The following is a 17,103-nucleotide window of genomic DNA, read 5'->3' as shown; positions in this document are numbered from 1 at the left end:
CACACAAATAAACAAACTTCAAGGGCAAGGGAGCCGGAACCTAATTGGACGAAACTGGTGACAAGGCACAAAACAGCTCTAGTGAGGGTGCCATTTCTATTTTATAGCCTTTTCCCATACACATTCAACAATCACCTTGGGCAAATTTGCAATCAACAATTTTCTGAACATGCATGAGTTTGAGAAAGTGGGAAAAAAAAAACAAAAAAAAAAAACACAAGATGTGTAAGGAAGCCGAGAGAGGACTGTGGTGTAGCGGGTCCATAGCTCACATCAAAAAGGCCACTTTTTAAATAAATAAAATCGCAGCACTCATGGCTTAGAGAGGGTGCGTGGTATGTGTGGCTGAGTGGTTCCCAGGTGATGCATGATGTGGACGGTCCTCACTTAAATGCACAGGTAAGGAGTCGTTTGCATCCGTAATTGGTGCCGGGAGCTGCTAATTGCCACATCTGATCCACGTCCCCGTAATAAATAGAAGTGCGAGGCGGCTAGGAAGGGAGAAGGAAAGAGGAAACAGAGGGAAGAAACGACAAGAAAAGAATGAACGGAGGTTAAGGGTGAGGAAGGCGGCAGGAAGCAGGACGGAGAAAGCCAGTGACAGCGAGCGAGCGCAGTCTCACGGATGTAAGCAGGCAGCTGGAAGAGACGAGCCCTAGTAGGTGTATGGCCAACACCCGGGGCCGATGGTAGTGGTCATACCTGCTGAGCATTTGTTGGGACCAAGAGAGACCGGGAGAAGGTTGGCTCACCGCAGTGGGAGTCAGGGACTTGGGAAGTAGAAGCCCCAGTGTGAGCGTCCTGGTCACTGAGGAGCCCAAGTCTCAGTCTAGTGAGAGCTGAATGGAGCCAGGGACCGAAAAGTTTCTAGACCAGTCAAGTGAAGAAGGTCAGCTGCAGGTAGGGTGGCTCCCCTGGTACATAGCCTGGATGGGAGAAGCAGGGGAGTCACCAGTAGGAGAAGGCATCAGGCTTTGTGTTAAAAAGGACAGCTTCCAGCCATTGTTTTAACCTTGTGTTTTAAAAGGATTTACTTTTTGGATTTTTAACCTCCACGTTTTTCCCCAGCTTTTATTGGATTATTTATTTGACTGACTGCACTATATTTCAACAATTTTGATTTTGCTGATTTTAATAAAAGCATTTTGCACTTTTTGCACCATCCCCTTGCTTCATTGTTGTGCCTCACTGTCCAGCTCATCAGTGACATTACCGACGGTGTCGGGTTCAAGAGCTCCCAGAAGCTGAATGGGAGCATGAAGTAGAACCTGCGTTGTCACAAGGACTCGCAATATCGTTATTTTTGTTTTTTTAATTGTTTCCTTGAGATAAGACACTATCTAAATCAAGATCTCGAGAAAACGAACTTTGTTGAGTTTCGTTTTATCGACATCGCGATAAAATTCTGTTATCTCAAGAAAACAAATTTTCGTTTTCTCAAAATCTCAATAAAATTACTCCGTTATCTCGAGAAAACAATTGAAAAAAAATACGATACTGTATATCCTCTCTCGGCTTCCATAAAGTTGAATGATGTGCATGTTTGTTTAAAGTATAAAGTTGGTTATAACTTTGCTATGAAAGAAATTGTCTGCAGTACTGATAAACTGACTGATACGACTTATGGGCTTAATAAAAAAAAATGTGTTGAAATCAAACCAAGGATCCTATTAGCTTAGATAGACTTTACTATCTGAGAGGGAGATACGTTTGCTATAGGAGGTAGTGAACGTAAAACATTATTCTGTCCCATATGCAAAAAAAAAAAAAAAAAAAAATTACTAGGGCAACTTTTTTTTTTTTTTTTTAACCTCTCTACACGTGGTATAGGAAAAAAATACAGTAATGGTGTGAAAATGAGTACCACTCTGACATGTCTGAAGAAAACATTACCCTTCATGCATAATGTGTTGTGTGTGTGTTTAAATGTGTCTGTGGCATCCAGACCTTATGAAAAAATTTACCAACTGTAATCAAATCTTGGAATCAAAATTACAATTCTGTGACAGCAGAACCCTACTGATTTCGGATTCTAAACAAATCTGGGATCAGAGGCACTTCTGTTTCAATAAATACTGCTTCCATTTTGCTAATGCAAGGGATTCACAAGTTGAACAGAACGAAGAATGGGATGAAACAAAAATTACAGCAGACTTTGAAATGTATTGCCTTTGTACCTGAAAGTGTTCCTCAGCAAAATTCAAAGTGTTTTTCACAGTGAATTTGCTGGGTGTGGAAGTGACCTTGTTATCCAAAATCTTTTGTGTGCTCCATGATTCTTTGAAATGCTTTATCTCAGCTTGACATCATTGAGCCAATACTGGATAGGGACATCACTAACTGACTTGTAATACACTGCCCGGTTTGAATTGCACAACTTTCATACATACATACTCTAAAGCAGGGGTCTCCAACATGTCGCCAGTGAGCCACCGATAGCTTGCAACCCCTTTCCAAGTAGCTAGCCAAAGGGTTAATGAATCCTACATAAATTTGAAAACTTGATAAGTCAAATATTAGGAGTAACCATCTTTCCAAAACAGCATATCGTGATCCACAATCTGAATTGTAATCTATCTTTTCAATGCGGCATACACTTAAGAGAATATCCAGACTCAAACTTATCAAGACCTAAATAACACTTTATTTTAAATATCAAACAAAGTTGAATTCAATTGTTCTCTCATTTGCTAGCTAAGCGGAGTTAAGGACCACACCCGGAAGCTGGCGAGTGAGTGAAGAAGGCCCCTCTCCTCGCCCCAATGAGTGTTTCTCAGATTGGCAAAAATAAATCGGTACTGCAAGTGAACTATGATACATAGCAAAATGAGAGAAGTCGCAAAATCAACCGGAATGTCGAAGCAAATTATAGAAAAAAACCCGATCTAAATCCGTTAAGTAGTTCTCTCGTGAAAAGCGGACAGACATACAGACCGACAGACATTGGATTTTATATATTAGTGCTCCAAATAATGTGCAGTTAATGTCTCGACAGCATTCTCAGCATTTCTGGAGCTTAGCAGAGTCAGATAACTATAAGAATCTTCACCAAGCAGCTCTGAAAATGTTGGTTTCCATACCTCTGTGAGTCGGCCTTTTCTGACATGAATGTCATGAAATCAAAGTTCAGAACAAGACTGACAGACGAACATTTAAATGACTCCATAAGAGTGAACCTACGTGCCTCCACTCCACCATACACCTGCCTCTCTTGTTGACTCCATGCAGTGCCAGTAATCTGACTAACTAAAAAAACACATCACACACGCAACTGGACATGTGAATAAAGTGACACAGTGACATGAAACAAAATGACAAATTAGTAAGTCATATCTGTGTATTTGGAGTTGCATTGGTTTGTTTTGACAGCATTCATGTTTTAATTTAATAGTGTGAGATACACTAGAAAATGCATACAGACAAACAAAATGCACTTGCAGGTGAACTAAATATTTTTTGTGATGTTTTAATGCAAAATGTGAGTTGTGGACACCACCATTTTGTAAATGTTCAGGCAAAACAAGCCTATTCAGTTTGTTTGGGTTGAAATAAGCTATGAGAATAAACGTTAGAAAAGATGAGTAGCTCTCGGCCATTTTCATTTTGTAAAAGTAGCTCTCAGGGGAAAAAAGGTTGGAGACCCCTGCTCTAAAGCGTATTTATGGTGCTGCCCAATCGGCTTGCAGCATGCATGAATAATTTACAGTGTATACATCAGTGTACAGGTGCTGGTCATAAAATTAGAATATCATGACAAAGTTGATTTGTTTCAGTAATTCCATTCAAAAAGTGAAACTTGTATATGAGATTCATTCATTACACACAGACTGATGTATTTCAAATGTTTATTTCTTTTAATGTTGATGATTATAACTGACAACTAATGAAAGTCCCAAATTCAGTATCTCAGAAAATTAAAATATCAATTAAGACCAATGCAAAAAAAGGATTTTTAGAAATGTTGGCCAACTGAAAGGTATGAACATGAAAAGTATGAGCATGTACAGCACTCAATATTTAGTTGGGGCTCCTTTGGCCTGGATTAGTGCAGCAATGCGGCGTGGCATGGAGTCGCTCAGTCTGTGGCACTGCTCAGGTGTTAGGAGAGCCCATGTTGCTCTGATAGTGGCCTTCAGCTCTTCTGAATTGTTGGGTCTGGCGTATTGCATCTTCCTCTTCACAATACCCCATAGATTTTCTATGGGGTTAAGGTCAGGTGAGTTTGCTGGCCAATCAAGAACAGGGATACCATGGTCCTTAAACCAGGTACTGGTAGCTTTGGCACTGTGTGCAGGTGCCAGGTCCTGTTGGAAAATGAAATCTGCATCTCCATAAAGTTCGTCAGCAGCAGAAAGCATGAAGTGCTCTAAAACTTCCTGGTAGACGACTGCGTTGACCTTGGACCTCAGAAAACACAATGGACCAACACCAGCAGATGACATGGCACCCCAAACCATCACTGACTGTGGAAACTTTACACTGGACCTCACGCAACGTGGATTCTGTGCCTCTCCTCTCTTCCTCCAGACTCTGGGACCTTGATTTCCAAAGGAAATGCAAAATTTACTTTCATCAGAGAACATAACTTTGGACCACTCAGCAGCAGTCCAAAGGCGAGACGCTTCTGACGCTGTCTCTTGTTCAAGAGTGGCTTGACACAAGGAATGCGACAGTTGAAACCCATGTCTTGCATACGTCTGTGCGTGGTGGTTCTTGAAGCACTGACTCCAGCTGCAGTCCACTCTTTGTGAATCTCCCCCACATTTTTGAATGGGTTTTGTTTCACAATCCTCTCCAGGGTGCAGTTATCCCTATTGCTTGTCCACTTTTTTCTACCACATCTTGTCCTTCCCTTCGCCTCTCTATTAATGTGCTTGGACACAGAGCTCTGTGAACAGCCAGCCTCTTTAGCAATGACCTTTTGTGTCTTGCCCTCCTTGTGCAAGGTGTCAATGGTCGTCTTTTGGACAACTGTCACGTCAGCAGTCTTCCCCCTGATTGTGTAGCCTACAGAACTAGACTGAGAGACCATTTAAAGGCTTTTGCAGGTTTTTTGAGTTAATTAGCTGATTAGAGTGTGGCACCAGGTGTCTTCAATATTGAACCTTTTCACAATATTCTAATTTTCCGAGATACTGAATTTGGGACGGCGGCACGGTGGCGCAGTGGGTAGCGCTGCTGCCTCACAGTTAGGAGACCCGGGTTCGCTTCCTGGGTCCTCCCTGCGTGGAGTTTGCATGTTCTCCCCATGTCTGCGTGGGTTTCCTCCGGGCGCTCCGGTTTCCTCCCACAGTCCAAAGACATGCAGGTTAGGTGGATTGGCGATTCTAAATTGGCCCTAGTGTGTGCTTGGTGTGTGGGTGTGTTTGTGTGTGTCCTGTGGTGGGTTGGCACCCTGCCCAGGGTTGGTTTCCTGCCTTGTGCCCTGTGTTGGCTGGGATTGGCTGCAGCAGACCCCCGTGACCCTGTGTTCGGATTCAGCAGGTTGGAAAATGGATGGATGGATGAATTTGGGACTTTCATTAGTTGTCAGTTATAATCATCAACATTAAAAGAAATAAACATTTGAAATATATCAGTCTGTGTGTAATGAATGAATCTAATAAACAAGTTTCAGTTTTTGAATGGAATTACTGAAATAAATCAACTTTGTCATGATATTCTAATTTTATGACCAGCACCTGTATACACCTATGTGTGATGTCTGTATCTGCTCTATAATCCAACTCGATTTGCAACCAGCCTGTGTTAAAAAAACAAAAAGAAAACTGCAGTCTTTTTATTAGAGGTACATTAGCTGACCATAATGGGAGTACTATGAAAATAGTTTATTGTTCTGCACAGATTCATTGTATGCTGTGTCTTCATTGCTAGATTAAGCATGTTAAACTACAGGGCGAGTCAAAATTATGTTAACACTAATGGAACTGCTATGTTATACTTATATACAGGGTGGTCCAGATCTAATTATGCAATTATTGCATTGCATTAAAAGTTGCATAGTTAGATCTGGACCACCCTATACAATTTTGTGGACAAGGTATGCGCCATGTGTTGAACATGATGATCAACAGGTGGAGACATTCCTGTAAATCATCTTGCACATATGATGTATGTTTTGTGAATAAACTGTTTCCGCCATTCAAATGTTAACATGACTTTGACCCTGTATTTGCTATGTAGCGCAGATTGAGTAGAGACAGGTACAGTCAGTCCCCAGAGTCAAGAGTTGCCATGCAGCCCAAGGACAGCTTAAAAATAGCAAATTTGACCAAAGAAAAAATTGCCCGATACCTGAGGTAGAGAAAATGACACACCAGAAAGAGGGGGGCAGCGTCAGAGCAAGAAGGATTAAGTACATACCATCAAAGCACAAGACAGGTGCCCCCTCAGAGATATTTCAGAGTGACAGAATGGGTATATACAATCACACAACCAGGATAGGAGGGTGGTTGGTGATTTTGCAATGGTAAAAAACAAAAATCCAAATAGCACGGGAATGAGTGCCAGATGGATGAAAAAAAAAAAAAAGGTAAAACTGCAGTCTTAAATAAATCCACAAAAAAAAAACAAAACGCAACTCACGAAAGCCCATTTCAACCTGGCAGACAATGATAAAAAAAAAAAAGTAACCTAACTGGGTGAGAAAAATCATGGAACTGGCATAACACGGACACCTTGCAGCACAGGCTCAGTGGGTATTTGTTAGTCATAGTAATAGGAGCTCGGGAGATGCAGAGAGGGATCAAGGACCCTGTGCATATCTTTATCTTAGGAAGGCAACATGGCACAGTGGTTGGCACCGCTGCCTCACAGATCAGGTCACATTTCTGGCCATAATAATCAGTCCAGCATAGTTGGCAGGTGTTCCCCTAGAACTTGGGGGAAACGTAAAAGGCCATTGCAACATCATAATCCACTCAAAGTTCCATGACTGTGTCTTTGACTTTTCTCTCTTAAAATTTTCGTATACTCAGTTGTCAGTTGGCCATAGTTCAACAATTAATTAACAGATAATGCTGGTTTCCATTTATGTTAATCAGTTCCAACTTTGCTTTGTGTGTTTTAACAAATCTGTATCTTTACATGTACCAGTTCTGCATTTAGTAATTAGTATAATCTATACTTGCATTTTACCTTATAATTTGTCACAGCGCTCTGTGCCTGCACTCTGACAGGCGCACTATACAAAAATAAATTGTCTAAAATTGTAACCACACAAGGCCATCAACAGAAACAGAACAAATCAAATTGGAAAATGAAGCAGTAAAAATAACAAGGTCTTAGTAGTAAATCTGGCAGACCTGTTTAATAAGCAAATACTGTCATGCACCTGACTTATGGCTTTATTTGGGACTGGCTGTTTGGCCATAGGCTCACAAAGTGTACAGATCATTGTAACTGAGGTTCTGCGGGTCACCAGTATATATTCATTACATGCCGGCATGGAGTAGCACAAACTGATGCTTGTGTCTCGGCAGCCACACACCAGGGGCCTTGTGTATAAACAGTGCATATGCACAAAATGTTGTGTTCGCCCGTATCCTCACACACTTTGAGATGTATAAAAACTAAACTTGACGTAAAGCCACGCACATTTTTATGGTAGCCCCCTACCTTGTGTACGCATGTTTCTGCTCAGTTTTGCAAACTGGCAGCACCCAGTGCAAAGGAGTGCTACAGTTTCTGTGTCATTTACCTTTCTTTTTCTTATTCGCATCAATGATGTGGGCTGTATCAAATACATCGAAATTAACTGCATATCATATACAAATTTAATTCACCCAACTGAAATCATTCTGTAGCAATATAATGGTGCAAGGAATGGCCAAACTATTCCAACTACCATAGCTGCTTTAATGTTAGAAGAGAGTGCGTATTTATAGATGATGATGATGACTGGCTTCTAAGTTGATTTTGATTTCCAGGAGCTATCCTCTTGGAGCTGTGTGCTGATCTGCTGCTGGCTTTACAAATGCAGACTTTTGAGGAATTGTGCTCTACCTGCTCCTCTGCAAGTTCTGCCAACTCTCAGGTTTTTAACTACAGGAGCTTTCCAACGTGAATTTGCTGACCCATCGGGTATTTCACAAACGTCAACGAGTTGCACCATGCCAGCTGTATAGGATGGTATTATCCGCTTGTCATCCAGATATATAAGATTTCCTTACACTGTGGTTGAACTGCAAAACATCAAAGCGCAATTCGCAGCAACATCCAGTTTTCCAAATGTAAATGGAGTGGTCAGCTGCACACACATTGCAGTTGCAATAGCATCAGACAAGTTACATCAGCCAGGGATGAATCACCAAAAGAATGAGCGGGCTTTATATCATACTAGCTGAACTACCCAGCATTGCCTGGGAGGAAAATAGTGTTTTTTTGTTTTTTTTTAATTATTTGAGAAAAATTAAAAAAAAACAACTTTAAAAATTAAAATAAATTAAACAATGAAGACTCTCTAATGTGTTTGTCTTGCGGTCTTGTATGTATGTTATCATCCAGTTCACGCTCGGAATAGAGCGACTCTATTTCATTTCAAAAGCAACAGGGGGGCCAGTGAAGCACAAACATCAAGAATGCTGGCAGTCACCTGCAGTTCGCCCTCTGGTGGTCATTCAGAGTGTCAACTGGATAATAAAATGCATATATGACTGCAAGATCACCCCCCACCCAACGCAGGAGGAGGTGGGTTAGGGCTGATTTCACCCTACAGTATGTTAAGTCGACCAATGAGAAACACGTGTGCCAAGTTTCGTGAAAATCGCTCCAGCTGTTCGGAAGTGATACTGGAACATGCATACATCCATTATCCAACCCTCTATATCCTAACTACAGGGTCACAGGGGTCTGCTGGAGCCAATCCCAGCCAACACAGGGCGCAAGGCAGGAAAACATATCCCAGGCAGGGCACATACATACACAGATTTATATATTATATATATATATATATATATATTATATATATATATATATATATATATATATATGATACTGTATAGACTGTCACACGGCTGGCCTGGGAACACCTCGGGATTCTCCCAGAAGAGCTAGAAGAAGTGGCCAGGGAGAGGAAAGTCTGGGCATCTCTGCTCAAGCTGCTGCCCCCGCGACCCGATCTTGGATAAGCGGAAGAGGATGGATGGATGGACGGACTGTATAGTTGGAGAACCTATAAAAACAACAGCTCTGTACAGTCGCAGGAGCTTTTTCCCTAACTAGTGCAGCAAAAGGCAAGCAGTCCTTTTAAGGACAGCAAATCACCTCAAAGAAAAGAGCAGAGAATCGATCTGTTGTGGCACCCAGTGCCGGCACTACAATATAAAGGCACCTTCAGCGAGTGAATTTGCTTATGTAAATAGAAAGCATTTCCACTCTATTAGTGTGCTGCCCTGCAGTCCACAGAAACTGTCAAAGTTTGCAAGCATGTACCTGAAGAAATGTGCTATAATGAACCTGACCCACCAATCAATCGGCAAAGTCAGACAGCATTACAACTTTATTTGAATGTAATTAGCAGAATGTAAAAACAGCTAATCAGATGCAGCCTTTAATTTTTAATTAATTTAATTTGTGGTCAGTAAAACATAGTACAGCTCTCATACTGCTTAGTTCATTGGCCACATCTCTTACAGCATCCACTACTGCATTTTGTGACTCCAGAACAGCGTCTGTCAGCACACAGCCAGATGGCCTCCCAGTAGTTTCCGAGGCAGAGGTGTGTGCAAATAGCGCCCGAAGACGTGCTCAAAAAAGCAGCACCATCAGCACCTGAGCATAGCATGGGGGCCAGCTTTTGTAATACAGTAATCCCTCCTCCATCGCGGGGGTTGCGTTCCAGAGCCACCCGCGAAATAAGAAAATCCGCGAAGTAGAAACCATATGTTTATATGGTTATTTTTATATTGTCATGCTTGGGTCACAGATTTGCGCAGAAACACAGGAGGTTGTAGAGAGACAGGAACGTTATTCAAACACTGCAAACAAACATTTGTCTCTTTTTCAAAAGTTTAAACTGTGCTCCATGACAAGACAGAGATGACAGTTCTGTCTCACAATTAACAGAATGCAAACATATCTTCCTCTTCAAAGGAGTGCGCGTCAGAGAGAGAAAAACAAACAAATCAATAGGGCTGTTTGGCTTTTAAGTATGCGAAGCACCGCCGGTACAAAGCTGTTGAAGGCGGCAGCTCACACCCCCTCCGTCAGGAGCAGAGAGAGAGAGAGAGAGAGAGAGAGAGAAAAACAAAGTCAAAAATCAATACGTGCCCTTTGAGCTTTTAAGTATGCAAAGCACCGTGCAGCATGTCACTTCAGGAAGCAGCTGCACACAGAAGGTAGCAACGTCCCTATCGTCTAGGTGTGCGAACAGCCCCCCTGCTCACACCCCCCTATGTCAGCGCAAGAGAGAGAGAGAGAAAAGTAAGTTGGGTAGCTTCTCAGCCATCTGCCAATAGCGTCCCTTGTATGAAATCAACTGGGCAAACCAACTGAGGAAGCATGTACCAGAAATTAAAAGATCCACTGTCCGCAGAAACCCGCGAAGCAGCGAAAAATCCACGATATATATTTAAATATGCTTACATATAAAATCCGCGATGGAGTGAAGCCGCGAAAGGCGAAGCGCGATATAGCGAGGGATCACTGTACTGACCGATACAAAATAAACAGATGGTGGGCTGCCTTTTCACGTCGACTGTGAAATCTGACCACTTTTTTCCTTCTGGGTACTGTGCGACTTTCTGAACTTGAACTTTCAAGTTTTTCTGTCACACTTTTGTTGCTTATACCACAGTGTAAGCCAACAAATAGTACATTTTTCCTTGCCTCCACTTCACCTTCACTTATTCTTTTTTCACATGCCTATTCCATTGTTTTTTTAACCAAACACTCAACAGAAGGAGATATTAATATTGACTTGCATATTAAAATATTCAAATTCTGGGAGATTTGGGGTGGGGCTGTGGGCATGTGCACAGGTGTTAAATTTCACGTTCGTTAGGATTCGTAAAGGGGAAGTGCATGAAGCTTGGTGTACACACACATTTATGCATCTGGATTTTTTGTGCGTACGCACATTCCCACTTTTGCCTGTATGCCATGTTTTAGGGTGAATTCTACACACGCCATTATGCATGAGGCTCCAGGCCAGTGTAAGGTAACGCTTCTTAACCACTGGACTGCTTTGGCAGTGCATCACGAATTGCGTTGTTGGTTCATGAATGGGTTGCCTAAGCCAGTCTTTCACAACCACTTGGTAGTGACAATAATTGCGGCCATTAGGTCGCGGGCTGCATTCATTGATTCCCCGAGTGGGGCATCCAAGTGACTGGTAGGACTGTGTGATGCATGTCCCCATTTCTAAGTGAGCTGCGATGGGGTTGCCAATGAATTTAAAAAACGCTAAACTGAGATGCAGGACCATAAAGGTTGAGACACACTGGTGTAAATAAGGCAGTATGGGCCAAATGTACCGTATAAAAATGTGCCATGTGGAACAGCACTGATGAAAACAGGGCTTGTTTTCTTTATTTTGGTGCAGATGACTTCGTTGAGTCCTGCCCTAATTACCCACCTATCAAGTTGCCTACTGTGATTAAATCACCTGAGTTTGTGGGTGTGGTGGGTTATAAAAGAAGCTTGTTTGGAATTTGGGGTGAGAGGATTTGGGTTTAACACAGCAAGGTATGGAGAGTTAGGGTGGGTTTGCCTGGCTTTGGTTTTTTTTTTTTGTGTGCTTGTTAAAAGAAATGCCATTGTTTTAAGCTGGCCTGTGTCTACCCGTATGGATTCTAGATGGCTAAGTTAGTGTGGTCCTCCTACCTTGCTTCTGTTTTGTGTGCAACGGTCTCCATATTCTGTGAGGTTTTGTTTGAAAATAAATGTAGTGTTTTTTTAGATGGTTTAATGTTCTCTTTTTGTTTCCTGCTCTCATTTGTGTGCAACTTACTTATGTACCTTTAGTAGGGCAGAACAGGGACCCACAAGAGTCCAAAAACATGCAAGAGCCTATGAAAACAACAACTGCGTAAGATTTATTACTGTGACTGGGTTTGGCAACTTCTTGAATGTTACTACCCTGTTCTCCAAGGGCCCTTGGCCGGAAGTACGAATAGCCTCAACTCGGTTGGCCAGAAGTCTGTGCATGACTGCACTGCAGAAAGTAGAGTGTATTTTGTCAGACAGGACTCGCCCATTACATTCTCAATCTCAGCTGTTGCCACTAGGTCTCAGGTCCCAAGGCTAAAAAGCAACTGGTTCAAACAAAACTTTTTTTGTCCCAATAGGAATATTTGGTTTTTCACAGAAGCCCTTTAAATAAATACATACATACAAACACACTATGGTCTGAACACACACCAGAACGACTAAAAAGCAAGAAAATTAAAAACAAAGAAATCTTCTGACTTAACAGTCTTAGTCAGGAGCTATACAGGCATATTACTGTTGGTATAAAAGGTGCACCAGACGCTTTTCTTTGCACACTTCGGCTGAAATTCCTTGGTGTCCGTGTGTCAGAGAGAGGATGTGCAGCATTGTTCATAATGGTATTGTTTCCATTCTCTTCTTTCTTACTACCTCCAGGGGATCCAGAATGCATCCTATAACTGAGCTCACCCTTTAAATTTAGGCGGAGTGGTGGATCTGAGGCTAGGGATCTGCACTGGCAATCAGAAGGTTGCCGGTTCGAATCCCATAAATGCCAAAAGGGACTCTGCTCTGTTGGGCCCTTAACCTGCAACTGATGAGCGCTTTGAGTAGTGAGAAAAGCTCTACATGAATTATTATTATTAAAATTAGCTTATTGATTTGGTGGGCCTCTCTCGAAGTGATGTTACCAGCTCATGACACCACAGCATAGACAATTGCACTGGCCGTCACCTAGCTGTAATACTCCTTTCATACTAACTGCTATTTATCATATAAATAAATTCAACTTTACATCCACCGATGTACAGTGGGTACGGAAAGTATTCAGACCCCCTTCAATTTTTCACTCTTTGTTATATTGCAGCCATTTGCTAAAATCATTTAAATTAATTTTTTTTCCTCATTAATGTACACACAGCACCCCATACTGACAGACAAAAAAAGAATTTTTGAAATTGTTGCAGATTTATTAAAAAAGAAAAACTGAAATATCACATGGTCCTAAATATTCAGACCCTTTGCTCAGTATTTAGTAGAAGCGCCCTTTTGAGCTAATACAGCCATGAGTCTTCTTGGGAAAGATGCAACAAGTTTTTCACACCTGGATTTGGGGATCCTCTCCAGTTCTGTCAGGTTGGATGGTAAACGTTGGTGGACAGCCATTTTTAGGTCTCTCCAGAGATGCTCAATTGGGTTTAAGTCAGGGCTCTGGCTGGGCCATTCAAGAACAGTCACAGAGTTGTTGTGAAGCCACTCCTTCGTTATTTTAGCTGTGTGCTTAGGGTCATTGTCTTGTTGGAAGGTAAACCTTCGGCCCAGTCTGAGGTCCTTAGCACTCTGGAGAAGGTTTTTGTCCAGGATATCCCTGTACTTGGCCGCATTCATCTTTCCCTCGATTGCAACCAGTCGTCCTGTCCCTGCAGCTGAAAAACACCCCCACAGCATGATGCTGCCACCGCCATGCTTCACTGTGGGGACTGTATTGGACAAGTGATGAGCAGTGCCTGGTTGTCTCCACACATACCGCTTAGAATTAAGGCCAAAAAGTTCTATCTTGGTCTCATCAGACCAGAGAATCTTATTTCTCACCATCTCAGAGTCCTTCAGGTGTCTTTTAGCAAACTCCATGCGGGCTGTCATGTGTCTTGCACTGAGGAGATGTGCGGTATGTATGGAGACAACCAGGTACTGCTCATCACTTGTCCAGTACAGTCCCCACAGTGAAGCATGGCGGTGGCAGCATCATGCTGTGGGGGTGTTTTTCAGCTGCAGGGACAGGACGACTGGTTGCAATCGAGGGAAAGATGAAGGCAGCCAAGTACAGGGATATCCTGGACAAAAACCTTCTCCAGAGTGCTAAGGACCTCAGACTGGGCCGAAGGTTTACCTTCCAACAAGACAATGACCCTAAGCACACAGCTAAAATAACGAAGGAGTGGCTTCACAACAATTCTGTGACTGTTCTTGAATGGCCCCCAGCCAGAGCCCTGACTTAAACCCAATTGAGCATCTCTGGAGAGACCTAAAAATGGCTGTCCACCAACATTTACCATCCAACCTGACAGAACTGGAGAGGATCTGCAAGGAGGAATGGCAGAGGATCCCCAAATCCAGGTGTGAAAAACTTGTTGCATCTTTCCCAAGAAGACTCATGGCTGTATTAGCTCAAAAGGGGGCTTCTACTAAATACTGAGCAAAGGGTCTGAATACTTAGGACCATGTGATATTTCAGTTTATCTTTTTTAATAAATCTGCAACAATTTCAAAAATTCTTTTTTTTGTCTGTCAGTATGGGGTGCTGTGTGTACATTAATGAGGAAGAAAAATTAATTTAAATGATTTTAGCAAATGGCTGCAATATAACAGAGTGAAAAATTGAAGGGGGTCTGAATACTTTCCGTACCCACTGTAAATCATTAGATGAATGGTTATCATTTGAATCGATGTTGGTTTAATTCTGTAAATGTAATATTTACGATCTAAAATATTATATTCACTGCTACATCTATTTTCTTGTACCAAGTTTATGTTTGATGGCTGTGTTCTGCATTTACTGACAAACCAAATTTCTCTCTTAGGACAATAAAATTGAACAGATACTTAAAATTTTAACAGACAGGAGGCAAACAGGTGAAAATGAAACGAAGTAATAAAAATGCATGAGCACACCTTACCATCGGTAAGCTGCGGACAGTCTTCTGGCCATTAGTCTCGCCACTGCTATCTGCTCGGGTTCACAGGCTTTCAACTTTTAGGAAGAGCATTAACGGTGCCGCGACACCTCGTGCGTTACACGGCCTATAACTCAAGCCATTTTAACGGAATGTAAAGCACTTAGCGGCTTGTTCAGTGTGATTTAGAGATCCCGTCAGAAGCCGACGTCCTTGGATGAACTTTTTGGGATCGTCGCGTCGCCTGCTGCTTTGTATGCCCGCCTATCTGTACGATCAAAGGGGCGCCGCTCTGTGGGCTGGCAGTCCATGTTGAGGCCCCTCCGAGTGTTTTGTGGTTTGAAATGTTTCTATAAAACATTGTGGTCTGGCGGCTGCGTGTTGTTTACAAATATCGCTTGTTTGTTTGTCTTTCAATCCATTTGTTTGTCTCGCCCTCCCTAATGCCACCCCCACCCTTACCCCGGAAGGCGCCAATACTCACTACAATACTCACTGTTGCACGCTGGCACCGTAATGGGGAAGGATGGGCTCTCCAGCTTGACTGGGTGCTCCGCGTACGAGCACTCGCCTCCGGTGCCCTCCATATAGGCTTCGTGCGAGTGTTCGCCACTCTCCGCCTCCTCCTCCGTGCCGTCCATGGCGTCGTCCCCCACGGCCACACTGTCGATCATGTCCTGAGGGTCGAGGTGCGGTCTGTTGCTGAGAATCCTGTCCATTTCATCATAGAACTTACAGATCTTGCGGTAGTGTCCGTTCTTTTTCATACCCTCCTTCGCCTGGTAATACTGCCGCTTTAAGCCCTTCACTCGAATCCGGCACTGTTCGGGGGTCCGCTCGAAGCCCATCTCTCCCAACCTGCAGGCAACGTCTCTATAAACGTGACTATTGCGAAAGTTTCCATCCAGGGCAGTCTGCACGTCCTGCTCGCCCCAGATGTCCAACAGTGCTCGGGTCTCCACGTCCGACCACAGGAAGCCCCTCGTGTTTGCTAGCATAATAGTTGAGGCGGTGGCGCATGAACTGGGGGAGGAAGAACGGATGGTGAAATTGCGGCCACCGGTCCTTGCTTGGATCACAATCTGCTTCGCTCCTTCTCTGTCCCAGCAAGTGAGCGTGCGGCACGGTGCACAAAATGCACAAAGTTACACCTGGATTTGCATATCAGTGTGTGGTGCCACTGCACGACCAAGGCCTCGCTTGCCAAATCCGCTCAGGCCGAAGAATCTCTCGATTCGCCCATGAGCCCCATCATGCAGAGGAAAATCCCTGGAAATATCACCGCTGCAGCCGGCCGAAACGATTTTACACCATTTTTTTTTTTTTTTAGACCACAATGAAATGATACCCTCACAACCGAGTCAAGCTGCTTACTACTCCCGAGTGCGCGGTTCCTGCGACGTCACAGCCCATTGTGCACTACATCACTGGGCGAAGGGGACGCGCGTTCGCCGGGTCCTACGCTCCGCCTCTGCCCTGTACTGGCCACACGGGCGCAGGGAGTAGTGGACGCTTGCTGGGACTGTCGCTCTTATTCTGCACGGGACGTGTACGTACGACTGTCGTTCGATTTCTAATCAATGACCCTACTGATCACATAAGCTGCCCAACGGCGACGGCGACATGCACTGCGAAGTGAGCGTAGCGGCTGCAGTCGTGTCTGTACCTTCGGCGTAGCGCCAGATGAGCGCCACAGTCACCGCTGCGAGCAGCACCACCAGGCACGCAACTGCACTCCGTGGGCCCCCAAACATGGCTTTGGTTTTCTGGGGTGGGGGATCTCCTGTTTGGGTCTCTTCTAGATGAAGTCTCCGTTTTAGCGGCTCTCCTAGACACTGGCTCTGGGATTGCTGAAGGGAAAGGGGGCGGGGGTGGTGTGGAGTGGACAAGCGGCACCTTACCTAGAGCTGCACCGCGCGACAATCCAGCCAGAGTAACGGTACACGGGCTCATGAGGACCGGGAGAGCCGCGGAACGTAGCAGATCTCACCGCCTGCCAGACACCTACGCTACACTACCGCACCAAACAGGAAGGGCCTTGCGCAATTCCAAGTTCAAAGGTCGAGCTGTCGGAGCCACGGCGGCTGCGCAAACTGTCTGTTCACGACGTTCCTGGCAGGCTAGGTAAATAAAGTCTCAGCAGAGTGCGTGTGTTTTCTTTAAAAAGAAGAAGTCACGTAAGCTTTTCAGATCAAAGTTTATCTGAGTATTCATATAATTCAGCAATAGTATTTGTGCGCTTTGCAAGCAAAATCATTGTTTGCGGCTACCTCGTACCGCA

At 43.7% G+C, this 17,103-nt stretch overlaps 1 protein-coding gene across 5 annotated transcripts in view; it reads right to left on the bottom strand.

Annotated features, from left to right (window-relative positions):
- Positions 1 to 16,878, bottom strand: part of naxd (NAD(P)HX dehydratase) — a 108,767-nt gene extending 91,889 nt beyond the window's left edge. The window contains exon 1 of one of the 5 annotated variants that reach the window (XM_028799209.2): positions 16,724 to 16,878. In XM_028799209.2, coding sequence (XP_028655042.1) covers positions 16,724 to 16,775 — 52 coding nt within the window. In that variant the 5' untranslated portion in view covers positions 16,776 to 16,878. Of the gene's footprint in view, positions 1 to 15,306; positions 16,448 to 16,488 lie in introns of those variants that run through there. The other 4 variants (XM_028799207.2, XM_028799208.2, XM_028799205.2 and 1 more) reach the window with 4 other exon arrangements.
- Positions 16,879 to 17,103: the final 225 nt, after the last annotated feature.

This window comes from Erpetoichthys calabaricus, chromosome 4, assembly GCF_900747795.2.
Source record: "Erpetoichthys calabaricus chromosome 4, fErpCal1.3, whole genome shotgun sequence".
NCBI lineage: Eukaryota > Metazoa > Chordata > Cladistia > Polypteriformes > Polypteridae > Erpetoichthys > Erpetoichthys calabaricus.
The sequence above is the reverse complement of the archived record's forward strand: the minus strand, read 5'-3'. Positions and strand labels throughout refer to the sequence as shown.